Raw genomic sequence first — 27,608 nt, 5'->3', positions numbered from 1 at the left:
ATTATCCTTATCCAGAAAAGCTCTTATACGATAAATGGTTTCACCAATGTCCCCAAAGTTGCTGTCTTTGGCTGTAACTAAAACTAGGCGTAAATCAGTCAGGTCGGGTTCGGGTAAAAAATAAAACCAATAATTCTTTTGTATAATTAAAATAAAAATTGTATTTATTTCACTAAAATAATTAAACAAAACATAATACAATATGTACAGTGATTATTGCTTGCACATGCACGAAAGGGGCTAAAAAACAGACAGACAGACAGACAGGACAGCCAGTGACAGACAGAAAGAGATGCTTTCGGATGAGCGCGCTGAGTTGTTGGCTTTTTGGTTTTTGTTCTGTTATCTGGGAGTATGTGCAGAGATCACTGCTGGCCTTAGCCATATCGATACATAAGATAATCTCACATTCAGTTGAACTCCAGGCAAAAAAGTTTTGATTTCTAAATTTGAATACGTATTATGTAGCAGAGTGTATAATTGATTTTTGATTTTTTATTGCACAAATCATTGTTCCTTGTTGCTGCTTCTGTTGCCTCTTCCCTTCGCTGCGTTTCTGTTGCACTTTCAAAAATAACAAAATGTTTCATGTTTGCATGTGTATGTGTGGGTGTTTTGTGTGTGTGTAGTATACGCATATTATGTAGAGTTTTATTCACTTAATGAGATCAAGTCATATAGCGCATTATCTCGCGCAGAGCATAGAGTAACTCGGCCTGATTACGGGCTTCCATTATCATCAGATTCACATGAACCTGCAGAGAGTGAAATCGTTTGAATTAGTTGATAATTTATGCCTGCTTAATGCTCATGGACTTGCCTTTTCACTGTCCTGCAGCTCGACAAGCACACTATCATAATCCTTGGTGGTAATACGCTCGGGAAAGCAACAGGCTGTCTTAATAAACATTTTCAGCGGACGCACAAGTAGCTGGAAAGGGATTTGCCAATGAGTTTTCATCGATAAATAATCGATAAATGTAAAATCCTACCTGATTCACCTCCCCGTAGTCGTAATCATCGTGTCGTATGCCATAGATGCATTGTATATAATTCCAAATGGCACGCCGAAACTTGGACGTGTCCACATTCTTGATGCCGCCCATCGTGCAGTATGTGAGATTGTAGGCTGAGCGGAATTTCTCATCCAAATAGGTGCCCACATCGTTGTACAGCCTGTGCGAGAGAGAGCAGAAAGTAAGCACTGACATTGGAGCAGGAACTTTCATCCGATTGCCTACCCATCCACCAGCGAGTAGCCGTGATCCTCCCACGAGTAATCCTGTATGCGAAACGTATTCACATTCTCTGCACCGCGACGCGCAAAATCCTGGTAAATAAAGTTCGCATCGTCCACATAGTGAGAGATGTTCGGTGGCAGTGCCACAGCTGCCTCTGGCGTCACAGCTGGAGCCAGCTCAGCGGTTTGCATTTCGACATTCTTGAATCGGCTGCTCAGCTCTGCCTCGCTGCACTCGTCCTGGTTCTGGGAGAGCACCTTCATGCGCTCCATCAGAGCCTCCACACTGATGCCATGCTGCTGTGGCAGCTGCTGTGCCGTTGCTGCAAATGCATGCGGATTAGTTTACAACCAAGCCAATGGCAGCGGCAGCTTATTGCTCACCCAAATATCCGTTGAGAGCCGCTGCACCTGCACCAGCAGCAGCAGCACCCGCACTCGCAGCAGAACCATCGCCAGGTGCTGTTGTGGCCGCATTTCCATTGTTTCTTGCTGCATTTTGGGTATTGTAATCCGGCTTTGTGCCGCCACCGCCGCTGCTCCCGTTGTTGAGCGATATCTCACCCAGAACTGTTTTCTGATGAATGGGAGTTGTTGTGGTTTGGCGCACAACCGACACCGGCACCGGCACTCCTGCTCCTGCTCCTGCTGCTGCTGCTGCTGCTCCTGTTATTGCTGTTGCTCCCACCAGAGCAGCAGGAGCACTCTTCAATTTCGGACTAGACAAGCCATCCAGCTTTTGTGTGAGGCCGCAGGAGAACACAAATGAAGATAAAGAATGGAAATGTGATAGCAGGACCATTGCGTGCACCACCTCCGACAGGGACCAGCTATTTTTGCCCTTTGTCAAAAGCTGAAGAGGGACAAAAGAAAATTCATTAAAAATGTATTTCAGTTGTTTGGTCGGTGCTTACCTCAATATGCTCCTTGCGCAACAGCCAGGGGCGATGGGCTAATATTTTATTGATATCGTATATGGCACGTAGTTTGGCGGGTATGTGGTTCAGTCCGCGCAGCCAATCGCTGCTGCCGCCCTGATTGATAAACTCCTTCTCGTAGCGCTTCACCAAATACGGACACTGATGACGAGCAGCAGCCTGCAAAAAGAGAGAGAGAGAGAGAGAGCGAAACAGAGGATCAGCAAACTATTCAGAGCCGCGTTTCAGGTAACATTTTTCTACGCATTACGTAATTTGTTTTGATAGCCTTGGCCTCAGTTTACCCCCCTCGCAAACACTCGTAGGAGTAGACAGACAGACCTAAACCAACAGAAAAATAGAAAAACAACAACAAACCAAGTGACCCACAATCAAAAGAGATCTCCCAGGGCGCGGGACCTGGCAGAGAGATCAACATCATCAACATCACCATCATGATGAACACCTGAATGTGCTAAAAATATTTAAAATCTTCTTTGTGTGTGACCCGAAAAGAGACAAAATATTCCAACACTCAAAGCAGAGGAGCGTGGGCCACCGCAAGATGTCTTCACCACAGGGGAGTCTCTTTCGGGTGCCAATAGCTCTAGCTCTATCCCTTTCTGGCGCTTCTGGAGTTCAGCGCGCACTCTCGGCTTCAAGAGAGCCTCGCGTTTGTTGTTGTTTTGTTCCCGAAATCTCTTTCGCAGTGGTGAAGACGCCACCTTCTAAGCAAACTCCCCTTGCGCTGCCGTCATTCCATTGTTGTTTGTGCTCTACTCTTGTTGTTCATTACGATCTGCTCTTGTTGTGAGGGGGTTGAGGGGGGTATTCCTCTTGTCTCCTTGTGTGCGAAGCAGTAGCCTGTGCCTAATCATGGCACAGTGCCCCGAGACAGGGCATCGTAAATCTTAAATAATTTTCAGCGTGCCCGCCCCGCTATTCGCACCAGTTCCTCCACACACGTTTCCCTTGGGGACGCAACGATGCGTAGAACAAACACACACAAACACACAGTCTTATTGTGTTTGCAATGCCTCTGACATGAGTTGAACGAATGTCTTTATTATTTGCTCAGAGGAATGAATGCCAAATGCCAAAGTCCTCGCCGATATGACAAATATGTGCAGATATATTCACGCAGTTGTGTTTATTTGCGGGATAGATACATAATTTATCGAATTTATGTTTATTTTTATAGGCACACGCACAGCTAAAACTATAAATTAGGAATCTCTCCCTCTCTTTGCGTTCAGAACCGATCACGGAGGCTGCCAGAGGAACATGCTGGTTATGGATCCACCAAATAGTTGAGCAAAACCAAAAGCCTAATGCATTTTCGGTAATCTGTTATACTGGCGTTCCGCGTATTTATTTTGCTTTCAGTTTTCCATATTGCAAGCGGCTGCGGAGTGGGAGAGCGGAATAGGACAGCGGCATGGGCCAGCGGAATGGAATGGGAGAGCGGAGTGGGAGAGCGGCATGGGAGAGCGGAATGGAATCGCGGAATGCTGGGTGCAAAGTCCATTTGGAACGCCCTCGAATTCACTTTGGTTTGCCGTGGAATGCTGCAATCGAGCGCATCCCCATAAATCCATTTTAATTACACATTTCTCTCACATTTATTACAGCAGCAGCAGCAATGTGCATTTTATTATGATGGCAAATTATGCAATTAAAACGAAATTCAGTTATTGAGAGCGGGGAGGAGACTTTAACCGTAATTTTCCATTGCTCCACTTATGATGTTTGCTACTTGTAACTCCCACTCTCAAGTTGTTCATTGTTTTGCCCCATTGAAAAATCATCTATTGCCTGAAAATTGTTTACCAATACTTGACGTTGCGTTGTCCTTTCTGCGCTGCCAACTGAAAACTAAAACTAAACATTTAGCTGACTGGGGATGGGCACACACAACTTGCACTCGCATGCAATTTCCAACCTGTCCATCAGTGCAGTTCGTGGCCATATAAATATTTTATTACTGCTGGCAGACAGCGGCCAAGAGCCCAATCCTGTTAGGGCGAATGGCAGAGCAGCAGCAAACTGTGGAAATAATTCGATGCTATTGTTGTCGAGGGGCCCCGCACCAAAGGTGGCCCATTGGCTGTTGATGTGGCATCAGCTCTCTGCAGTTAATGTGCTCAAAACTGCCAGAGGCGAACCAGAAGTACGAGCAGTATCCGTATCCGCATGCACATCCTTTGCTCGTGCACTAATTTCCTGCTGCTGCATATCCAAAATAGGGAGGGAGAGTGGGAAGGATGGCTGCTGGCTGGGAGCAACTGGAAGTCACGTAAGCCCATATTCATGTAGTTTTATTTCCGACACACAGCCTTGTCCGTGCCATGAATGCCATGAAGGATTGCAGCCCAGAAGAGCCGCTGGGCATAACAAGATAGTCCCAAAACAATAGAAAAAGCTGCAGCCCAAACCCAATTATAGATGCCACAGATGGCCGAGTGCAGTGTGCAATGTTTTTCGGCGTTAATTGAATCACTTTTGGCACACATGAATGAAGTATCTGTGCCCAGTATTTACTCACAATTATGGCCAGATAGTATCTGTAGTCATTGGGCAGCGGTCCGTCGCCCTTCATGATGAAGTTCTGGGTGCGCAGAAAGTGATCGTGGAAATGTGGATGATAGCCAATCACCTGCGTCACTTGATCCAAATCATCGAGATCATCCATGTCAAAGTCTGTTGCGGCACACTGAAATCATGGGAGAAAATAAGTGAACATTAGTTGAAAGCTTTTGTGGGAAAACTTTAGCCAGAAAGTGCGGAATGCACACAGGACTTGTTGCTGCTGTCTGCACAGTTTTTGGCCTCACTAATTTGATATTCGAGACACGGCAGCTGCGTGCCCGCTCGTGTCTGTAGCTGCTGTCGAAGTATTTCCCCACTTTGGGGATTCATTAACTTAAAGCCCCAACATTCTGTGGAAAAGGCAGGCAGGCAGAAGGAGCCCGAGTGCGTTGCAGGAGCCAGCAACTAATTGTGTTCGATTCCAAGAAGCGGAAAGCAAAGAGAAAAGAACATTTTGAATTGGAATTCAGTGGAATTTTAATAAACTCTCCAATGAAAACGCTTTGCTGCATCTACAATACTTTTATCTAGCTGCCAATTGAAGCACTTTCAATGACAGGGAAGCCTCCAAAGGATTAAACATCATTGCATTGGGATGCAGCATTCATGCAGGCAATAGTCGGAGATTCAATAAGCCGTTGGCATGGGAATTGTGTTGCTCTCCAGCTCCTGCGCTTACCAAAGGCTCCAAGGTTGAGGCACTTTCTATTGCATTTCTTCACAGTTTAATGCCTTAACCTACAGGCTAAAGGCAGCAAGACAAAAGTCTTCTAAATCTAATTGCAAACAGTTTGCAAAAATTATCGCACGAAGAGCGCGCACCACAGGATGCGGCAAACGGCTGCTTCCCCGTTGCTCCTTCCTGCTGGCCATTCCTTCATAATTTAATCAACTGGCGCTGCTGATTGCTGTTGTTGTTTTTTGTTAGTTTATTTTGCTGTGAGGCCACAAACTGGGGCGTTGTTATTAAGCGTTCAATGACTCCAACCAACAAGAGAGTATTTCTATTTTCATTTTCCTTTTCTTGATAGCGCACAATCTCTCTCTCTCTCTCTCTCTCTCTCGCTCAGTGACCATAAAGTAAGCTACAAAGTTATGTATAAATGTGTCTATGTATCACATAAGTTTCTTTCTGTCACTGCAACCGTAGAACCATTCGCGTTGATCAGTTGTCGCCACCAAAAATGGTCTATTAGCTTCGATATATTTGCATAAACAAGTTTAGTGCTAACCTCAGAGCCACCGCCCACGCCACCCACTCGACAGCGACTCAAAGTCGCGGGGCACGCCCACTGCCCAGAGCTCGTGTTAATTTCATAATTGCCATAATGCCATTTGAGTGAATCAATTGGAAGAGCCACAAAACGGCGCGCGACTCGGTCGAAAGATACTTCAATTGTGTTGCCACACAAAATATAAACCACAAATTGTGATCTAAGGTGCACAAATTAACAACAAATTAGTTAAACATTACTTTAAGTTCGTTTTAAACTCAGTTTAGAGCGCAAGACCCAGAGGCGTAGCTGCGCTAATTGCACTTGAAATTGATTTAATAACAGACAACTTTTGCTTGCACTTGTTGACTTCCATGAGCAAAAGTTCTGCCATGGAAATTATGGACCCAAAACACACACACACCCACGCAAAACACACACACACACACTGATGGCAAGGGGCTGGAGCTGGTGGGGGGGAGAGAAACCCGTTTGGAAAATCAAACTAGTTTCGACTCTGGCATACACACACGACCCAGTGCCAGTGCCAGCGCCAGCGCCAGACCCGTTCGCACAGGGGCAGGGGCAGTGGCAGGGACAGGGGCTTAAGCCAAGTTTAATAATGGGCATATGGACAATACAGCTTTGTAGCTGACAGACATACTCGCTGCATAGATATATGTAAATAAATATGTAAGTAAGTGTGCATTTATGTAAGTTTTAAACATTAACACGCAACTCTATGCGTGCATTAATCCTTTGCTTCCTCAGTCACTCCACAAAAACCCGCACATGAAATCTAATTAATGCCATTACGACCCATCAGCATCTTTAGAATTCAAACAACAATTGCATAAGGTATAAATGATGCTGCGCCTTTGTGTGCCATTCAAAGTGCATAATTAATGCACAAATTAATTGGATAATTTGAGCCGGAAGTGCCTGAAATTCCCAGAAATCGTTGCATGGAAATCAAATGCAGATAGTGGCAAGCCTGCAGCTGATTTTTTGCTTACAAAAACAAGATAATTTTCTGGCTTAGAGCGCCCAAATTTCATGCAAATTCCTGGAACACTTTACAGGGTATCTGTTGTACCTGCAATCTACCACAGAGCCATCTCTTTTCCTGCCGGATGCACGAGCAACGCAACTTTTTACGCTTTTTAATTGCTGGCAATTAATTGTCTTGGAGCCTATTTTGATTTCCTCTGTTTTGCGAGGGCGAGGGCAAACAAAGCGGGACAAAGGCGTGGCTCGGCGCAGCTAAAAACCAAGACAAATTAATAAATTAACATAATTAACAACAAAGTAGAGGAGAACAGAGACCAAGCGGTGGCAAAGCAGAGCAGATCAGAGCAGAGGCAGCGGCAGAGCCAAAGCTGAGGAAAAGCAGTGCACTGGCAAAGCAAAGCAAAGCAGAGTCAGAGCAGAACAGCGGCAACGGCAGAGCAGATCAGAGACAGATCAAAGCAGTGGAAAAGCAGAACAGAGCAAAGCAAAGCATATGCAGGGCAGAGTCAGAACGGAGGCAGAGGCAGCGGCAGTGGCGCGCCGAGCCGAGCCGAGCATGGCGAAAAAGAACAACAATACATTTTTGAGGTGTAATTTAGCTGTGAAATATGTATCATTGTTTTCCAGCCAAACCATCCATCCATCCACACTAGCAGTCACTCAACGCATACACACACACACACACCCATAAATACGCTCATACACACACACTGACGTAGTATTCAAACAGAGTGTCAACACACACGGCCCACAAACAGATTAAAACAAAAGCTGGTAAACAGGCAAATAAATTAGCATAAATGGTAGAATGCCATGGATAGAAAAAAGAGAAGAGAACAAAAGAGAGAGAGAGAGAGAGAGCGGAAAGGGGAGTGTGAGTGGAACAGAGACAGCGACAGGGATAGATAGACAAACAGAGAGATAGACTTATAATAAATATAGGGGGGGGCGAGCGATGATGAAGATAGTGATAATAGGAGGGAGGTGTGGTGGGAAACGGGGGGGAGGCGACGGCACAAACCCCAATAAGTAGGTAAACAAGTAAAGTGGAAAAAACGTCAGGTGTTGTAGAAGTGCACACGGAAAAACAATAACAACGACCACGGCGACGACGCGAACAAAACAAAAACACACATACACACACACGCACACACACACACGCACACAAGAAAGTAAATGCGAAAAATGAGAAGAGTGCAGAACGAAGCGCGGATTACACTAACATTTACGGGATTTAGACTTACATTTACAGCAGGGCTCGGCACCCATACAATTAACGAGACGTTTTTGCGTTTGTGTGTGAAGACGCACGCAAAACGGAACATTGGTAACGGATCACTGTAGTTTACGTGAGGGCAGCGCAGCAGCCGCACTCCAGGGATAGGGCCGTGCCGAGCCCTGATTTACAGCAACACCAGCACCGCGCAGAAAGCTGGGAGCAGCTTTAAGGCAAGTTTTTGAAAGAGAAACAAATTAGAGTTTGTGGAGCTCCAATAAACAGTGAGTTTACGGAGTAAAACTCATAAGTAAATACAAATTTCAATCCCTTTTAAATACAATTTGGCATAAGACAGTCATAGAGAAAGTTCAACACAATAAAAAATCATTTTTAAAAGAATAAATAATAATTATAAGACAAAAAGCCTCCATTTAAGTGGACTCAATTGAGAGATTTAGATATTAACAAGTCCAGTAAGCAAGCAGTCTGCTTTTATTATACTCTTCTGCATAGAGTCACAAAGTATGGTCACACCTGCTCTGGCACTTGCTGCAGCCACACTGGCTCAGCCACAAGAGCGAGTAGAAAAATAAGTAAAACTTTGCTCTACTCGCGCATGCATAAAAAAAGGCAAAATAATAATTGTGCAAACGTGTGCCCTGAGTCTGTGATAGTTCCAGTGCCTGCCTGAGCCCTGTTCCCGTGTCTGTGTCTCTCTGCGAGTATGTGTAGATAATAATAAAGACATGTCTAGACGTGATAAACTATTCTCCCCATAGGCCAGAGCACACACCACACACTATTGCCGTACACAACAACTATTTACATATGCAGTGCACAGAGTAGAATATAATTACAATTGCAGAGAGACTTTTAGACTTATATTCCAGTTTTGTGAATATTTAAATAGATCTGCTAGTGGGTATAGGCTTCTGCCTCGTATTTACTCAGCAACAGAAAAAATGATTACTGATTACAATCAACAATGTTTGGCTGTTGATTAAATTGTTCCATAATTATTATTCAATTTCTCTGTTAACAAACTAACAAATAAATAGCTCAAATATCACAACAATGCAGAACCAAAATGTTTATGCAAATATTTTGTCTTGTATTCCCTCGATTCTCTTTTTGTTTTCACATTTATTGATTGACATTTTATGGCCAGAACCAGAACCAGACGCAGACCAACTCCCAGAGCTCCCGCCGTGCCCAACGGTCCATTATTATTTGCTTGTAGGACAGGGCAGTGCAAAGGCGAGGAAAATTGCATCCTCTTCGGGGTAAAAATATATCAAATTCCACTTGGATTCTGCTTGTCAGCTTTTACCTTACAGTTTCTCAATTTCCACGCGCTGGGGAATGCCAATAATTTCCTTTCCAGTCTGCTTTGGCTTAATCAATTCATTTTGAGAGGCAAACTATGCGTTTGAGCTTTATTGGAGCTGCTTTCTTTAGCACTTTTAAGCGGCCATTTATTAAATCTATAAATAAATGCAAGCTGCTGCCTCCACGGACAACAATACATTGACCAGCCTCAATATTAGCTGTCTGCTGGCTGCTGGCTGCTGTCTGTGTGCCTGTGTGTGCTGGTTGGGGCTCTATCCAAACTTCAAGTTGTCTGCCTGCCACTCAGTGCGACACTTTGTCTGCTGATAAAGTGCCAGAGCCAGAGCCAGAGCCAGAGCAATGACAAATTATTGGGTGCACAGAGAAAACACAAACCAACAGCCCAACCTGCAAGCCAACGCATCTGCTGTAAGATATTGTGTTTGTCTGTGCACATTCTCTATACAATATCAAGTGTCGGCAAGTCGCTTTGTGGCACTTACAGCTGTACATATGCACAGCGTGCTGTCTCTCCACTGATAACCGCACACTGATAGGCCTATCGCTCTGTCTCTCTCTCTCTCTCTCTCTCTTTGTCTTTTTGCGGACAATGCAAATCGCTGGAAAACTGGCAAATGATCTGACAAATTCTATATATAGCCCAGGCAGCACAAGGTCAACGAACTATCAACAGAACTACACACAAATGTGCGTACATATTTCATACATATTTACATATATTTTATGTATTTCTCTACTTGTTTCATTTAATTTATGAATTAATTTCTGCGCAGGAAAACATATATTTTGTTGACATTTATAAGCTTTAGCAAAGACATAAATAATAAAGAAAAACAAATTCTAAATGTGTGCAAAATTAAGTTACTCATTTGGCGTGAATAACAAGAGAAAATGTATTCATTATATTCATTTGATTCGTAATGAAAATGCTCTGTCTCAAAATCTCTTTCACTTCCGCCTTTCGGCTAAGAATTGCTGCTACTCAATTTCATTGCATTTTTGTATCAAACTGCGGCTCAATCACTCATTCAATCACTGCCACAATTATGCATTCCAACCGTAATTCAGTCAGTGGTTCCGCCAGTCAATCACTCAACGGCGACTGCCCGTCACTCTCTCATTTCTGCACTCCCACAGCGGGGGCACAGTGCCACAGTTGCCACACTCCTTCCATCAGTGCCACATTGCTACAGTTTCGCACTCCTTCAATCAGTCATTAACTCAGTAATTCACTCATTCAGTTGCTGGGCAGCCGAAAGACGAACGCCGAATGCCGAAAGCCTTTTTGGACACTTGCCAGACGGACAGTGGCGGCGGGTCGGGGCGGGGCGGACACCCATCACATCACATCTGTTTATTTTGATACTGCTCTCATGCCACAATGACTGGCTGTCGGACTGTCGGACTGACGCTGTCCCCAGTAGTCAAACAACAACCCCAGCAGCACCCCCCTGCCACGCCCCGCTGGTAATGTATTTTTATACAATTTCTATTTATTGCGTAAATAAAATTCTTTTCTTTCTCTTTTTGCCTGCCTGTTGCTGCTGGGGTGAGCCCTCGGGCCTTGGCTGGTAATTGCAATTATTATTTATTATTCTTTTTATGATTTTCTTTTCTTGGAGTGCCATTGTGCAGCTGCACGCATTTCCCTGCTGCAAGCAGATCAAAGTTTAAGCATTCAAGAAAGAAAATGAAGCCACAAAATCAGCCAGAATTGCTCCCATCCCAAGCAAAACTTTTAGGCCAAAACTTTCATCGATTACACATGAATATGTACGTGCACGATTGTACATATTTGCATGTGCATTTATGTATACATATTTACATATTCCTCATGTACTGTAGACAGTCTGTTGGCTCTCTGTTTTTCTACGCATTGTTTTTGCCGCTGGCTGCTCTCGATTTCAATTAAATTCAAGTCGCAATTTGCTCAAAACATTTGCTTACATTTTGCTTCTGATTAGATGACCCAGAAAGATATTTTCTGCAGCATTCTTTTTGTTTTATTATACATTTTATTTGAGCGCAAAACAAAGCAAATGGCCAGCCGCATAAATATTTTGCTCTCTTTGTTTTTGCGCTATCTTTGGCGGCGCAAAGAAGTGCCAAAGGCAGCCAAAACTGTGTGGAAACTATTCCATGACAGACAGCCAGACGGCCGGAGGGTCTGGCTGGCTGCTTATCAAAATGAAGTTGGCTTTTGCTTATCTACGGGGAGAGCTTTCGCACCCGGCAACCTGCCTGGCAATAGTTTTAATGTTTTTGGTTGCTATGCTGCTAATTATGTATTTATGTACACTTTTATGTACTAATGCACAACTCTTTGCTCTCTGCAATTCTGCGGAAAAGAAGCAGCCAGCAGCAAGCCAAAACATTCCATGGCCCAGAAGTTGAGTCTCCATTTGGTTGCTGCTGCATGCCACGTGGTTTGGCCTTCTTAATTTTCCCTTTTTTATGGTTAATATAAATGCACATGGCTGCCACCCATTCGTCTGTTTTCCGCAAAAGTTTAAGCACATTTTTAATTATCAAAACATATTCTCATTTGTGTAAACATTTTCGCTGTATTTGATACATTTTTCGGTGCATCAAAAAGTCACTGATTGTGTCTGTAAAACTTTCTTCTGGCGTACAATTAAAAGCGAATTAAATTTGAATGGCAATTTATTTGCCAATGCGCTTTTAATTACAACAATTAAGGCAGCAACAAAAGACATGTCACAAGAGTCAGGCCTGTGTGTCCTGCCACACAATGTTGCCGTGATACGAGTCCTGCTTTTGACAGGCAACATTTAAAATGATTTCCATCCGAGAACTAATAGAAAATTATACACTGGGGCACCAGCCAATCTGCTGCTGCAACAGACTCTACTCGGTGCATAATTATTTTATTATATTTCAGGCGGCATTGTGGAGCCCTTTCTGTCTGCCCTTTGTGTTGCCCGTTGTCCTGGCGACGGCAGGAAGCAGTTTGTAATTGTTGGCTGCAGGCAAAAATGTGCAGCATTTAGACAGGAATTGGCAACCCAAAGATATTGAATTTCCTTCAAACAGATTCGAAATATTTGCGAATGGAATTCACTGGCAGCACCAAAGGAGGCGGAGAAATCAACTGAACAACAGGTTCGGCCACACAAAGCTCATTTGTGACGTTGAAGCTGTCTCCGGATCAATGTTGAAGCTCCTACCATCAGGCAGCTGTCGCAAATTGAATACTAGAACTATGCTTAAGGCGTTAAACCATACAACAACGATGGTCTCTGTGCTCGTCCCTTCGATTACTGAAACGCAGTTTATGCTTGGTTTTTATGCCATTGAATCGGTGCAAGAAATGTGTAACAAATGATTACATTTAGGCTCATATTTGAAGTGTATTTTCTGCTGCTCTGCTGCGTACTTACATCTCGTGCGATTTGTCCCATATCCGCGTAAAAATCAACAGCGTAGTCCATGAGGTTCCAACTTCAAGCTGCAGGCAGGCCCGTAACCAGTTTACAGGCAAAGGCAAAAAAAGCAAAAGCAATGGCAACTCTCTCGATTCGTACGTCCGTTGTCCGTTGTCCGTTGTAAGTTTTGTCTTTTGTTTATTGCCTTTATGGGCTGCGGGGCCAGCGTCAGAGAGCCGCAGAAAGTGGAGCAGCACTGGCAGGAGGCTCGTCCGTGGAATCGAGTCAAACCAGCTTTTGGCTTAAAGTTTCTGGTCGCTCGCTTTGCTTGCTGGCTGCACCTTAGACTCAGTTTCAGAGTTTTCAGGGTCTCGCTGTCTCTCTCTTTAGTTTGCTTGTGAAGCCACAGCCGCTGCAACTGGCAAAGTCTTGCGACACACGAATCAATGTGCTGGCTGCTGGCTGCTGGCTGCTGGCTGCTGGCTGGTGTGGATTTGGTCTCTGGTCAGGTGAGTGTCTCGCTGCGCGGATTGTGGTTCAGACACTTGTACGTGTAGCTCTGAATGCGCAAAATGCTTTGATTCTCCCGACTCCTGCGACGATTGTTCACACTCAGGCGCTTGCTGTTTTCCGTATTGTTTTTGGTGGCTTTCATTTGTTGACTTTGGTGGAGGAAGCCCTTTCCCGCGGTTCCCTCTCTGTGAGCACTTGGGCGAGCCTTTCAATCAGCAACTGAAAGTGGAGAGGGAGAAGCGATTTGTATTAGCATTAATCAAGGCACGAAATCATTATTAAATATCGTTATTCCCACAGCCACAACTTTGTACTTTTGGCCAACTTTTGCCAGCAAATTAGCATTCAAATGCCAGTCAAAATACTCACAAACAAACACTCGGAAACAAGGCAAATGCAGTGCCCTACCCCCCGTCCCCCCTGCCAGAGTGTCTGCTTCCTGGGGGCAGCGTAGCAAACAGTCGCAAAAAACATATGAACCAGAAATTAATTCCATGTGCAAATATGCAGACATATTTTTGGCATGCAGACGCCAAGTGGAAGGCAAACAAGCGGCGGCAGAGGCAGAGGCAGACACAAACAACAACAAAAGCAACAACAAGAGAACTTTGTGTAGCTGCAACTGCGGCTGGGGTGTGGCTGCTGCTGATGGAGCTTCTCGCTGTCTGGATTGGATACTCTTCTGCGGTTTGCCACTGCCATTCTGCGGCGGCAGCAACATTGTCAGCAAACGTGACTCGCGGAGCGGGAGCGGAGTGTGGGGGGGGGGGGCAACAACATGTTGTAACTTGAGCATTTGTTTGCGCACTCAAATGACATAAACAAAAAATTGTTGCACAGTTTTTGCCATTGATAATTGTTTTTTATTATAATTAAAAGGCAAAGCAACGCAACGCCATTTGGCATTGCCATGGCCGGACCGAATATTGCGTGAATGTTTGTGAATAATACGTGAATAATGTGAGTGCTGTGAATGCGGAATGCTTCAGCGACTGTTGTGCGCGAGGTGGAGGAGCGGGCACTCGAATCGGAAGCAAGAATCTATTCATGCAGCAGACAGACACATCGTGATCGGATTACCAATTAAATGGGAAACTTTCATTACTTCCCGGCGGCAGCTACACTGCTTTTTGCACTATTATTTAAGCTAACATTTAAGCTAATCTTTAAGCTGTATTTGAGCTATATTTTAAGCTAGAATTTTTCTATTATTTGAGCCATCTTTCACCGCACAAATACGGTCTGCAAGTGTCTCAAATAATTATTCATTTGGGCATTACTTAAGCCGATTTACACATGCCACAAAATCACATTTGTTGCTGTATTTGTTGCTTAATTTGTTGCTCTATCTGCTGCCATAATTCCCAGTCCCTTGTTATCCTTTGCTGATGATTATGAACATCACTCATACGCTCCGCATCGCATCGCACCTCTTAGCTCCCGAAACACTTGAATTCCATTCAATTTCTCGCACAGCGCGAGGCTTTTGGCTTTTGTTTTGCAACTTGCGCTGCCGCACCCCAGTGTCCCCGTGTCCCCATGTCCCCATGTCCTTGTGCCTGTCCGTGCAGCATAGACAAAGGTTGTTTGGGGCAACGAGAAAAAATGCGCTCCACATTTCGCACACAATAGCCGCCGACAGAGTTGTGAAATGATTTCAAAGAAAACTGCAACTAGACACCCAGCCAACGTGCAACATGCAGAGACGTCATGGCGCGAGGACCTTTCATTGCGGATGAACGTGCAGGAGGGGGCGGGGAGAAGGACATGCACAAAGCATTCTGTGCTGCCACATCGAGGCAGCCCTGCCCCTGCGCTCACACGTGTGAGTATTTATTTCCGACTGAAACTAAAAACAAATTAAAGTACATTTTCCCCAGCAGCCAGCCATGTGCAGCCCCGACTGCTGTTCGGGCAAGTCGCCCATTGCCCGGCGCCTGCAGGCGCGCAGGCAGCAGCGAGTGGCCGAGGAGGAGGCCAGGCGGCGACCCAAGGCAGTGATTTGCACGCCAGAGAGCGAGGTTTACGCTTACTCCGAGATCGAGCGAATGGCGGAGCACATCTTGGGCGTGTGCCACACGCGACCCAAGATTGGGCTGATCTGCGGGCAGTTTCTGCGGCAGCTCGTCGACATAATTGAGGCGCCGCTGCTCATTCCCTTCGAGGCCATACCGCACTTCCCAGTCTCCGCTCGCGAGGGGCACTGCAACCACCTGATCGTGGGCACCGTGATGGGCGCCACCGTGCTGGCCATGCAGGATCGCTTCCACACGTACGAGGGCCACCAGCTGGCCAGCAGCGTGCTGCCGGTGCGCGTGATGAAAATGTGCGGCGTGCAGCACATTCTCCTGACATGCGCCGCCGCGGCCGTCAGTCCGCAGTATGCCGTCGGGGACATTGTGCTCATCAAGGATCACATCAACATGTCGGGCATGCTGGACGGAACACCGCTGAGGGGTGCACACGATCCGCGCTTTGGCGCACGCAAGCTGGCCATGAGCCAGGCCTACGACAGGCGACTGCTGGACAAGGGCCTGGAGATTGGCCGCTCCCTGGGCCTCGAGGACATCCTGCAGACGGGCGTCTTTGCCTGCCTGTGCGGCCCCACCTACAAGACGAGCGCCGAGGGGCAGCTGCTGCTGCGCTTGGGCGTCGATGCGGTGGGCATGTCCCTCGTGCACGAGGTGATTGTGGCCCATCACTGCGGCCTGAAGATCTTCTCCCTGGGCCTCATCACGCTGCCCGCCAACGAGGAGGAGACGGAGACGGAGGCGGAGGCGCTGGCCATGCCCATGCAGCGCGTGCAGGCCTGCAGCGATCTCATCGCCCGCCTCATCTACGCCATACAGAACGACGATCTCTGAGATTCTTTTCCACCTGCGCCAGAAATAGATGCCTTTGCCACTCCGCTGCGTGTTTTGGCTTTTGTTGTTGCTTGCAGCAAGGCAGCAAACTGTTGCCAAGAAAAAGCTCTCAACGCGGAAGCAGCGACAGGTGCAGCTGCTGCCTGAAGAGGGGTGCAGCAGGGGGTGGCAGGTGTGTGCAGAGTGCGCCCGGTGTCAAGCTGTCTAATGGCCCAAATGGCCAGCGATAAAACTGTCAAAGTATTGGGAGCAGCAGCCGGCAGCAGCGCATAGCACGCGGCGTATACGTAATACGCACAGGAGGAGGCTTCTAGCTACATTTTATGTTAATTAACTGCAAGAGAAGAGCTGCGCACTGAAGATAGTTTCAGGGCGAGATGCAAGAGGCAGAAAGTGCAGATCCAACGATGCATCTGATGGGACTTCCAAGGCTACAACCACCTGCAGGAGTTCTGCCTCAAAGCGGAGACGAGGAGCTGCCCACACCTGGGGCTCCTCCCTCTAAAGTTCCCTCAATATTTTGGCCCATTTTTGCAACGCTTTTCTTTATTGCCACATTTATCTCTGCCACATTCTGCCTCCTTTGTGTGTCACATTGCTGCTAATTTGATCACTGTTCTCCCCTTTGTTTGAGAGGAGCGGGCGGGAGCCAGAGCCAAGTCGATGACGATGACGAATCACACACTCGACGCTGATTGTCTAAATATACAATGCAAAAACACAGACTTATATATCTACCTATATGTAGGACGAGTGTCAGGGGGAAATGCGCATTTTATTTTATTTTTTGCACTTTGTTTTTCTCGCTTTTCTCGTGTGATTTATTTGGCTTTGAGCTCTTGGCATTTCACATTTCAGATGCGTCAAGTTCAATGAACCACACGGCAAAATATGATTATTGAAATTATCCGCGAGTAATTACACGGGAGACGGGTGACGGGAGACGGGAGAGTATCTATCAGCAGATGGCTGATTGTGTGTATCTGCCTGCCTGCAGCACTCTTTTTCCTTCTTTTTGGTTGCAGTTCAGTGCACTGTGGCATTGCATTCAATTTTATTTTTATCAAAAGCATTCGAGGCATTTGTGCGTGAATAACAGAGTGGCAGCGATCGAAAGCAACTGCCACAGCAGCTGACTGCCAGATATGCCATCACGCAGACACAGATTAAAGCAGCTATCAGTCTGTGCAGTCTGTGCAGTCTGTGCCCCATCAATTGTACCCCCTCTTGGCTCTTTAAATTGTAAACTAATTATATTTTCCAACTAAAATATGAATACTTCTTTGGCCTAAGCCAATTATCCAATCAACTTGACACATTTCTCCCACATTTATTTCTAGTTCTATTTTCTGTTGCTGCTGTTGAACATTCACGTATTATTTTTCATGCTGTAACTTGAGAGTTTTGTAGTGCAAATGGAGGGGGAAGCTGCCATCCAAAGTGTGTTCAATTTACTCAAAATCATTTGCATTTTTCACACATTTAAAAGGGAAAGAGAAAACCTAAAGTTCAAGGGGTAAAACTCTGTTGCTTTTGATCACAAAACAAATGTTTAAGGCAGCAATATTTTAATCTATAATAAAAAGTCCTCCATTGACGTTGTTTTATGACGCTTCTCAGATAAGCGCAAATTAAAAGCAATTTACTCAAAATAATGAAATGAAATCAAACGCAAAGCTAAAATGATTCAGCGTTGAAAAAAAAAATGCAACATTTGGTGCCTTACAATTTATTCTAGAATATTACACAATATTCCCCCGCACGTCCCTGTTGCTAGGCTGCACCCGGCCGTGCATTTGCCAATCATTTTGGGATCATAAACCAAGTTTATTAGATTAGATTTGGGTTGCGTTTCGACAGCCAATCAATTTATTCAAGTCCACAATTATTTTTTTGACCACAAATTGCATTCCGCACACAAAACATTTTCGCTGGCATTTTCATCTGCTAATTAAATCAGATTCCAAAATATGCTCTCAATGAACTTCAAACAATAACTATACGGGCAAGCAGTCCCAGTGTCAAAGCCATAAAGCAGTGCAGTTGAGTGAATGTTTCATAATTAAAAGCAAACTTTGAAAAGTTTTCTTGGGCCAAAAGTAATCTTCTTACCCTCTTTTCCACCTGGCCCACTACTCATTTAGTTATGAGAACTTTCTCATCAAATAAACCCAGAGCAAAATCGGAGCAAAACGAATATGAAACGCCCTCTCTGTGTCTCTCGCTTTAATGGGAGTTTTTGGATTATATTTGCTTGAGCATTGAGAAGCATTTCCCCGCTCCGTTGGCAGGTTTAGTTTTTCAAGATGTGAATCCCACTCCACAATCGATAGATACAGATACCCACTCCACACATTGTAGTGGAAAATTGCTACAAAATAACCAAATTGCAGGCTGTCTGCCTCGCTAGCTACAGTGTTGCACTTGCAGTTGCAGTTGCAGTTGCAGTTCAGTCACCTCGTTTTTGCGGCCATAGAAGTGACGACTGTAATTGCAAGTACATAAAATAAATACACACATGCTATATACGATAGTTGTAGCTGCCGCTGCTGCTGTTGTTTTGTAGCTGGCAATTGTTGCTATTTGCTTAACTAATACATTGCACAAGCGACGAGCAGCGGGCCTGTTTTGATATATCATACGACTCTGGTCGGTCGGACAGGTCGCGCACTCAATGACAATTACATTTCGTTGGTGGAATTGAATGGCTGTGTTTCTTTGAGAGCTCAAATTCCACTCACACACAGGCGAACCCTCCCAACTGACCCTTCCAGCGAACTGGAGGGAGATGCCTCATGAAAAGCTGCTTAAAATTGATTGCAACATTCAATTTCAATCACTCGAACTCCAAGCATAGGTTCTAGTGCCTGCCCGAAAACACACACGCACACAGCCATAACCGAAATAACTGTTACAATGCGCCTGGCAACAGCAACAAATGGAATGAAACCACAGCGGCAAGCAAGCAGTTCAGTCCGTTCTCTGTTCGTTCGTTCGCCCGTTCTCAAGCAACAGTTGTTCGCTTGGAGGAGAGTGCAGTGAGTGTGTGTGTGTGTGTTTTAGTGTGCGAATCAATGAGTGATTGAGTGAGCGCTGAGTGAGTGCGAGTCGACATGGCAACCGTTGATATCATAATTGGCATTCAACAACCCAAACAGCAAGCAGTTCATCAATTGCCCAAACCCTTCAAATTTATCTTTTTTTCACACACAAATGTTCAACCATCGGATTACATTGCACATGCACAAAAAATGCAATTTTAATTCTGAACAATTTAATTACAATCACTTTAAGTGTTTGCTTTTACACTCTGCATATTTCATATCCAGTTATAACAAATGTAATAGAGTTTTCCCCCGGCTTAAATCAACAAAACGATAGCGAAATTATGTAATTATTGCCGCCATTTACAGACTTTGTGCTGACAGATGCACTACAGCCGAAAGCAAACTTGAAATTCTCGCGTATTCTCTGCGTCTGCAAACAATTTCTGGCATAAAGAAGCAAAAAGAATTGAGTCGAATAAGTGTGTATTGTATAATGAAAATGTTGAGAGCACAAAGAAGAATGAAACAATGGAAAGATGGTGTGCATACACAAACATCAAAAACGACAAAATTCTCATACACACAAACATGTGTATAACAAGGTGCCCCAGCATAAGAGAGTGGGGAGAAGGGGCGAGCGAGCGTGAGCAAAAGAGAACGCACAAAACGTGCCTAATTTAGATTTTCTTGCGGTAGGTCGGGTCATGTGCCAATTTCCTCAGCTCAGAATTGTGTGTTTCGTATGCTGCCGCCTGTGGCTGTGATGAAAGGCAACGACAGCCTTTTCTTACTGGCCAAAAACTAATTATGCTTGACTTCAATCACTCAAACCGCAAATCAAGTGACCTTTTGACTTGCAACTGGGCACAGACTCTTCTCTTCAACTGCTCTAGTTGTGTATTTTTGATTCCTGCTGCAGGTTGCAGGTTCTGGGCGAGGTAAGCAGTTTAGTGGTTTCATTTGAAACTGGCAGATTCCCAACCCATTCGCATTCCCATTTCCTAAGGCACCGAAAATACCAAAGCTGGCTGGGATTCTGGACATGTGCATGTGAACTGCTTGCCCAGAAAGCCTACACATGTGTGTGTGTGAGTCTTTGTAAACGGTGCCTCTGGCGAGTGCCAGCAATACGGCACCCCGATTGCAGTTTGTTGTTCGCAGAAACGAGAGAAAATCTTAAACTAGTTTTCAGGAGAGACGCATGCAATTTGAAATTTCATTTTCATCATCATTGGAAACTTACCCATAGAGAGCGTCGGTAAAACGGATATTTTGCTTCATTTGATTGATTCGCTGATTAGCGCTGCGCTGCTCTGTGGCGCTCTCAATGCAGGTTAATTGGCAAAAGTGCAGGGGAATCGAATGACGACCTCCGTTACTTTGCTGCTTGTTGATTTTGCTTTATCGAGTCGCGCGGCTCGTTCTCTGTTGCTTTGTCTCTATGTGCGCTTGCCTGCTTTGGCTTCTCTGATAAAGCGACACACATACACACACACACGCGCGCGTTGATTTATTTACGAGTTAAATGTGTGTTTCGATGATAACAACACAGACACACACTCAAATACAGTTGGTTGGTTGTTGGCGCGATGGGTGGAGAACAGAAGAGAGTAACTAATTGCAGTATGTCTTTCACAGCCGCAGAACAGAATACGAACGAGGGGAAGAAACACTGTGGAATAAATCATAAAAATGCGTTAATCAGAAATCTATAGATATCTCTTTATACAAATACTTTTATTTTGGAGATCTCGAAAACAGTTTCGAAATGGAAGCAACAAGAACTAGAAAAACGGGGCAAAGTTGCGCGGGTGTGAAATGATATGCGCTCGGCCCATACATTTGGGAATAGTTTTTGGATTTGACCATATTAATTATGTAAGAGTCGATTGCATTTGGCGCGAAACAAATAGAAATCAAGAGAGCAGGCAGGCAGGCAGGCAGGCACCGCACCGATAACAATAATAGTTTAAATTTAAATTTAAATTCGAAAAACAGCGCGTGTAGCAAGGGGAAAGACGGGGGCAGGGGCAGAGGCGCAGGGCGGAGCATCACTTAATTTGTTTATGCGGCTCGTCGTCTGTGGGGCCCACAGTCTGTCTTATTTATGCTTTCCTCTTGTTATTGTTGTTTCTCTGTTTCTGCTCTTTTATATTCTCTTTTTGTGTGTTTCGGTTTGGCTTGTTGTTGATTTCTGTAGTAATTTTCCATGCAATAACAATGATTCTCTGCTTTTTTCGGCTTATTATCTTGAGCGCGCGCTCTTTTTCTTGTTTCTTTCAAAATTTGACTAATTCTGAACAGAAGAACAACAACACAACACCAATTTCCGCACCGAGAGCACAGCAAACACACACACTTAAACGTAGCGTAAGGATAGTTGGGGCAATTACCAGATTAACGAAACGAAACAAATCAAACAAACTAAAAAAAGGAAAAACCGTTGTCCTGTTTCGGAACACTCTCTTGTAAGCTAAGCTTAGTCTAGACTTGTGTTTTCCAGAAAAGGTGTGAAGAGTGGGTGCGGGCGGCTGCTGCTGTTGTTGCGTGCGAGCCTCGCTGTGTGTGCCGTTACTCGCGAGCGATGACAAAACCGTTACGCGGCAAGTCGAAAACAGAAATGAAAACAGAGTCGTTTTCACTCGGCCAAAAGCTGTCTCGTAGTGCCAGGGTACGACTAAACAAAGGTAGGGCCATCCGCTCCGTTCTCTAGGTGCCTAAGCGTTAGCCTTGTGCGCTGAATATATTCAGCCACCTCGTCTAGTTATAGCTTGCGTATACGAAGCACGAAGAGCAATCAAACACACACACCACACTCTCGCATGCAATAATCTTCTTACGAATAGCCGAAAGGGAGGGAGGGGAAGTGAGAGTGGAGCAGCAACAGGCAGACAGTCAGAGCTGTTAATGCCGGAGCAACGAAAGTCAGAAGAGTGGGAGAGCCAATAAGCATGGTGCGCATTTACAAGGTGACGAATATTCCGAAGCGCTCAGGCGGATGCAGTTCAGTTGGTGTTGAAAGAGTTTTGCTCCAGCATGGAAGGTTGTGCGTCACCTCACATGAAAACACCTTGGGCTCAACTAGCTGCTACCTGCATTTCGTACCCTACGCTAAACGAAGAACCTGGGAGTGCGCTAGACTGTTTACGCTTAGCAAACATATGTATAATGTCAGCTTTTTGTCTGCGCTCATATGCTAGAAGCCTATTCGGCAGACAACCTAGCCCAAGTTTACAGTTGTTTTTTTTCTGTTGTACACATATGCATGTGTATGTATGCGAGTATGGACACATGTGTGAAGTGCACATGTAAAAAGCACAAACATTATATTGAGCGGGGTGTGTGGGGCAACAATAACAGCAGCAGCAGCAGCAGCGGCAGCAACAACAATAACTATAAAATTGACAACGGCGCGACAACGACAACGCTTTTTATGATTGAACTCTTAAATGGTCGAAGAGAACCCCTTGACACCCACCCAGCCGTCATCTGGTCCAACGAACACAAACAAAGGGGCCTATGCGAGAGTGGAGTGTTGTGTGCCGTCTTCTCAATTATCAACAGTTTGTTTGCCCCATCCCAGCGCTAGGAAGGGGGCCAGCCACCATATGAAAATAGGCGTCGCCGTCAAAGCAACTGATGCATGAGGTGCGCCGCTCAAAGAAAAGTCCAGTCAAAGCAAACCAAACCAAATAACGGCACAACGGGCAACGGCGATAGATCGCGAGAGTGTGGAAATGGGATGGATAAGGCAAGGCGTTGAGCCTGTGTTCCACATCCCCCCCGTTCCCTCTAGACACTATTTAAAGAATAAATAGCTACATTAATCGTGAAACAATTAAATGGCAAAGGAATGAATAAGCAGAAAAACCATTTAAGTGCAAAGTTCTGTTGAGGAACTAGTTAGTATGGGGCGAAGCTGTGAGATTTGCATTTAATAGCTCGCTCCTATCAGTAGACCAACCCAACCGACATGATAACAGATGCATACATACTTATGTACATATGTACATACATATGTACACATGTTTTATATATGTACATATGTACATACATATACAGATTATTATTGATTAATAAACAATTTTCTCACTCATACAAAAGAATTCTCGTATATTCGTGGCTCTCAGTCTGCTCTGAGGCTGCCTCCTCGTTCGCTATCTGTAGAACCACTCGCACACACACACACACACACACAATGGCAAACGCTACTGATAAGCAATGACCGATTTAGTTCTATAGTTCATACAGCGATAACTAACATTAGACTCAATTGACCCACAAAGTGGAGACGACAAACATCAAAATGATTGTGTCTGAAAAATGTATACATATTACATACATACATACTATTTACATACATACATAAATATCTATGAATATTACTTTAAGTGTTGAATTGGGGCCTTTTCCTTTGGCCAGCTGCAGCTAACTTTTAAGCCCTGGGGGCAGGCAATGCAATGAATGAATCGACATTCAATGAAATTCTACTTAAGTAAATACAAAAAATATATTTTATTCGAGTGAAAGGTTTCATTACTCTGATAGATGGCCTCAGAGGAGGTGCCAGCTGAGTGTAATAAATGTTGGACAAAGCAAAAATTCTGATAAATATAAAATTCCGTATGCAACAAGTTACAAAAATATTTTCCAGGTTTTTTTATAATAAATCTCCGGTACACCGTGGAGGCGGATTACTCTGAAATGCCATGGGGATGCTGCCTGAATAGTTTTTACCGGTAGAACGGTTCTGTCATTGCGTTGGTGCTCCCGAAAATATTTAAATATGGTGTACATGCTGCAGTTCACACAATTAAAGCACAACAAAAAGCAAACAGCATCCACAGCTTCCATTTTTGAGGACCGAAATATTGTACACCCCTCGCAGCGCCATTGTTCTCTTGCAACTTTTACCTGCAACCCTCTGCAAGGGTACATGAAAATCCCCACCGCTGGGCGGGAGTCGGAAAATAACTGAAACATTTGCCTTCCTCCCGGTTGGCAATTAATTGCACAGAAATTTACAGTGAGGTGGAGGGGCCATGCAAAGAATGACGATGACGATGACGATGTGACGGGTGGCAGGGGGAGGACAAGCTCCAACAGTTGTCCGTTTTTTGTGTGGGTGTAAATGTGCAACATGTCCGTGCATGCGCTGCTCCACCCCCTCGCGTTTACCGGGCGGCTTTACAACATTTACCTCCATCAATTGGGTGTACCAACGATGCGTTAAACCACCAGAACCAATATCCATCCCGTGTTCCCTTGGCTGTGGGGTAATTTGCACGCTTGTGCAGGGTGGGGAGAACCATTTGCCACCTCGGATGTCCATGCATCCATCTATGATGAGCGACCATTCAGCTGCCACACCAATTAGCCCTAAGCACATTTGATTTAATTTCCAGTTGCGATTTTGCATCTAAAACTGCTCACACCCTCCCACCACCCACCCGGTGTCTGTCTTTGCCGCCTGTTGCCTGAGGGCCAGTTGCATGCAGTGTAACACCCTTCCACCGACTCATTATTTAAAATCAAGGAAAATAAATTATTTCATTTGCAGATTTCAAGTCATGTTTTTGCATTTGCCCCAAGGATAAGCTCCTGTACTCCATTGTAATTAATCCATGTGTAATTATAGTTAAAGGAGACAGGGAAAAGCGCAGATAGAGGACCATTGAATATCCTTAAAGTCAGGAATAGTCGCTGGTCTGAAAAAGCTTTCAAAATTCGACTGCTTGCCGATTAACGATTACTCTATCAGCGGTCGATGCAAGTGTCATCCCTAGAACAGCTGTTTTTACCGTGTGCTTTTGCCACCCCTGGTCGTGTCGTTTCTTTTGATTTAATTTAGTTAATTTTTGCGAATTAATAAATTTATCACACAAAATGGCCCCACCGAAAGCCAACAACAACCGTCCGGCGGCACGGCGCAAAAAGTCCAGCAACCTGTTGCCGTCGCTCGTGGATAAATACCTGAATGTGGCCTTTCTCCGGTACCTGGTGCTCGAGCCGGCCGCCTTGCCCATAATTAGTGTTTTGATTGTTTTGGCGGAGGCAGCCATCAATGTGTTTGTGATACGGCGCGTGCCTTATACGGAAATTGACTGGGTGGCCTACATGCAGGAGTGCGAAGGCTTCCTCAACGGAACAACCAATTATGCCCAGCTGCGCGGTGAGTTTTTCCCCCCCAAGGTTCTTGCGGGTTTATTTTTGGACACCAGCAACGGCGGCGGCGGCTGCCATGTGCCCCATTTCCCACTTGGCTATTTTTTGCTTCTGTGAATTTGGTTTATTCTCTTTTGAGTCTCCTTGCTGCTGCTGCTCCTACCCCAGACTTAGGCTTAAAACAAATCGTAATCTTAGGAGCAACTTTAACAGTGTTTTTGTTGTTTTAGCTTAAACATAACGTAATGTAACGTAACGTAACGTAACACAATCGGCTGATCAGTTGAACATTGATTTGATTTTGCTTAAGAAGCCGCCTCCTCCGCTTTCGCTTTGTCCTGCTCCCCCACTGGGTTTGGATTCTTTTTCGGTGCTTTCCTGGGCTTTGCTGGTTTCGCTCGCTGTGCTGGCTGTTCCTCCGGTTGCTCCTGTTGCTCCTGCTGCCCCTCCAGCTGCTCCACTCGCACCCGACCTGCAATCAACGGAAAAGAACAACAAACGGAGAGATTTGTCGCTTGAGTAACGATTCGGATTGGGCCACCCACGGATATATATTCGAATTGAATGAATTATGAGCGGTGACTGACTGCGATTGAATTTTCTATCTGCTAGGGTGTGTTTTTTGTGTGTATTTACGTTGCTTTCTTACTGCCGCTTTTGCGCTGGGTGATGCCGTTGATCTGGCCCGGTGTGTCCAGCTCCAGCTCGGCAAACGCTTCGATGAGGGCGCGCTGCTCTTTGGTCAGCTTGCGCGGCACTTCGATTTTGATGTGCACATAGTGATCGCCATGGCCGTGGGCATTCACACGCTTCAGGCCCTTGCCGCGCATCGTGTGCTTGTGATGGGAGGAGGTGCCGGGCTCAATGTTTATCCACTGATCCTCGTAGACGCCCTGGACGCGCACCGTGCCGCCCAGCACGGACTGGGACACCGAGATGGCCACGTCTGTGTGCACATCGGCACCGTCGCGGCGGAAGTAGTCGCTCCGCTCCACGCGGAAGGTCACAAACAGCTCCTTGCTGCCCACCTGCATGCGCACCGTCTGTCCGTTCTCGATGCCCGCCGGCACAGGGACGGTCACCTTGCGGCGCTGCACTGTCTTGCCCTTGCCCTCGCACTCGTTGCACGGGTACTTGATGTAGAGGCGCGTGCCCTGGCAGTAGCGGCACGTGGAACGCATGACGAAGGGACCCGTCGAGATGGTCTCGAAGCCTGTGCCGTTGCAGTACTGACAGCGGCCGGGCTTGGTGCCCGGCTCGCACTTGGAGCCGCCGCACTTGGTGCACTCGTCCACCACATTGACATTCACGTCCTTGTTGACGCCGCGCGCTGCCTGCGAGAAGGTCAGATCCATCACCATCTCCTGCGCCTGCCCAAAACCGAACTTGGAGTCGGCAAAGTCGTCGAAGCTGTTCGTGCGGAAGTTTCCCTCGCCGAATATCTTGCGGAAGAGCTCCTCCGGATCGATGGTCGAGCGGAACTGCCAGCTCTGTGAGAAGCCGTCGGGTCCAAAGGGTCCTGCCCCGCCGGCACCAGCGCCTCCTCCGCCGAATCCACCGCCCTGCCGGCTCATGTTCTCCGCCGTCTGGCCGTAGGTGTCGTACTCACGCCGCTTCTGATCGTCGCTGAGCACCTCGTAGGCCTCGGAGACCTCCTGGAATTTGCGACCGGCATCCGGATCCTCCTTGTTCGTGTCCGGATGATACTTTTTGGCCAGCTGATAGTAGGCCTTCTTGATGTCCTTCCCATTGGCATTCTTGGCCACACCCAGCGTCTGGTAGTAGTCTTTGGCCAGCAACCGGCTGGAGGTGTGAAAACTGCGCACTGTCTGTCGCCCCTCATCGCGTGTCCTAAATGTGATGGCGGCGTGCGGTGCCGTGGGGCGCCAGGAGCTGCTGTTGGAGCTGTGTGGTGTTGTCAGCGTTGCACGCAGATGCTGTTGGTACTGGCGGCAGCCGCGGATCGCCGGCAGTCGGCCACGGAGTACGAACAAATTTTTACACGAAATCATTTTTACATAAAAGTTTTATTTCTTTGCTAAAAACATGCCGTAACCTCCATGTGTGACTTGACTTATCGATGACACTCACAA

At 45.8% G+C, this 27,608-nt stretch overlaps 4 protein-coding genes across 5 annotated transcripts in view; 2 read left to right on the top strand and 2 right to left on the bottom strand.

Moving 5' to 3' along the window:
* Positions 1-432: 432 nt before the first annotated feature.
* Positions 433-21,975, bottom strand: LOC117891210 (sestrin homolog). Its single transcript, XM_034796549.1, has 10 exons — positions 21,744-21,975; positions 20,594-21,022; positions 12,942-13,658; positions 4,703-4,870; positions 2,155-2,337; positions 1,625-2,093; positions 1,242-1,563; positions 993-1,176; positions 821-931; positions 433-755 (listed from the first exon to the last, which is right to left on the bottom strand). Exons 3-10 carry the CDS (start codon positions 12,990-12,992, stop codon positions 669-671), a joined length of 1,575 nt encoding a protein of 524 aa, XP_034652440.1. The 5' UTR covers positions 12,993-13,658; positions 20,594-21,022; positions 21,744-21,975; the 3' UTR covers positions 433-668.
* Positions 15,275-16,330, top strand: LOC117891216 (purine nucleoside phosphorylase 1). The gene has a single exon (XM_034796558.1). It carries the CDS (start codon positions 15,329-15,331, stop codon positions 16,301-16,303), a length of 975 nt encoding a protein of 324 aa, XP_034652449.1. The 5' UTR covers positions 15,275-15,328; the 3' UTR covers positions 16,304-16,330.
* A 3,188-nt stretch (positions 21,976-25,163) lies between the features above and the next one.
* The window catches only part of LOC117891212 (lethal(2)neighbour of tid protein 2), a 6,718-nt gene continuing 4,273 nt past the window's right edge, over positions 25,164-27,608 (top strand). The window contains 1 exon segment of the mRNA XM_034796553.1: positions 25,164-25,522. Coding sequence (XP_034652444.1) covers positions 25,237-25,522 — 286 coding nt within the window. The 5' untranslated portion in view covers positions 25,164-25,236.
* LOC117891211 (protein tumorous imaginal discs, mitochondrial) lies at positions 25,617-27,602 on the bottom strand. Of its 2 annotated transcripts, none has more exons than XM_034796550.1 (2): positions 26,152-27,602; positions 25,617-25,987 (listed from the first exon to the last, which is right to left on the bottom strand). In XM_034796550.1, the coding sequence occupies exons 1-2, from the start codon at positions 27,525-27,527 to the stop codon at positions 25,795-25,797; spliced, it is 1,569 nt and encodes a 522-aa protein (XP_034652441.1). In that variant the 5' UTR covers positions 27,528-27,602; the 3' UTR covers positions 25,617-25,794. The 2 variants fall into 2 exon arrangements, with proteins under 2 accessions (XP_034652441.1, XP_034652442.1); XM_034796551.1 differs by having other exon boundaries at positions 26,165-27,602.

The sequence above is a fragment of the Drosophila subobscura genome, chromosome E (assembly GCF_008121235.1).
Source record: "Drosophila subobscura isolate 14011-0131.10 chromosome E, UCBerk_Dsub_1.0, whole genome shotgun sequence".
NCBI lineage: Eukaryota > Metazoa > Arthropoda > Insecta > Diptera > Drosophilidae > Drosophila > Drosophila subobscura.
The sequence above is the reverse complement of the archived record's forward strand: the minus strand, read 5'-3'. Positions and strand labels throughout refer to the sequence as shown.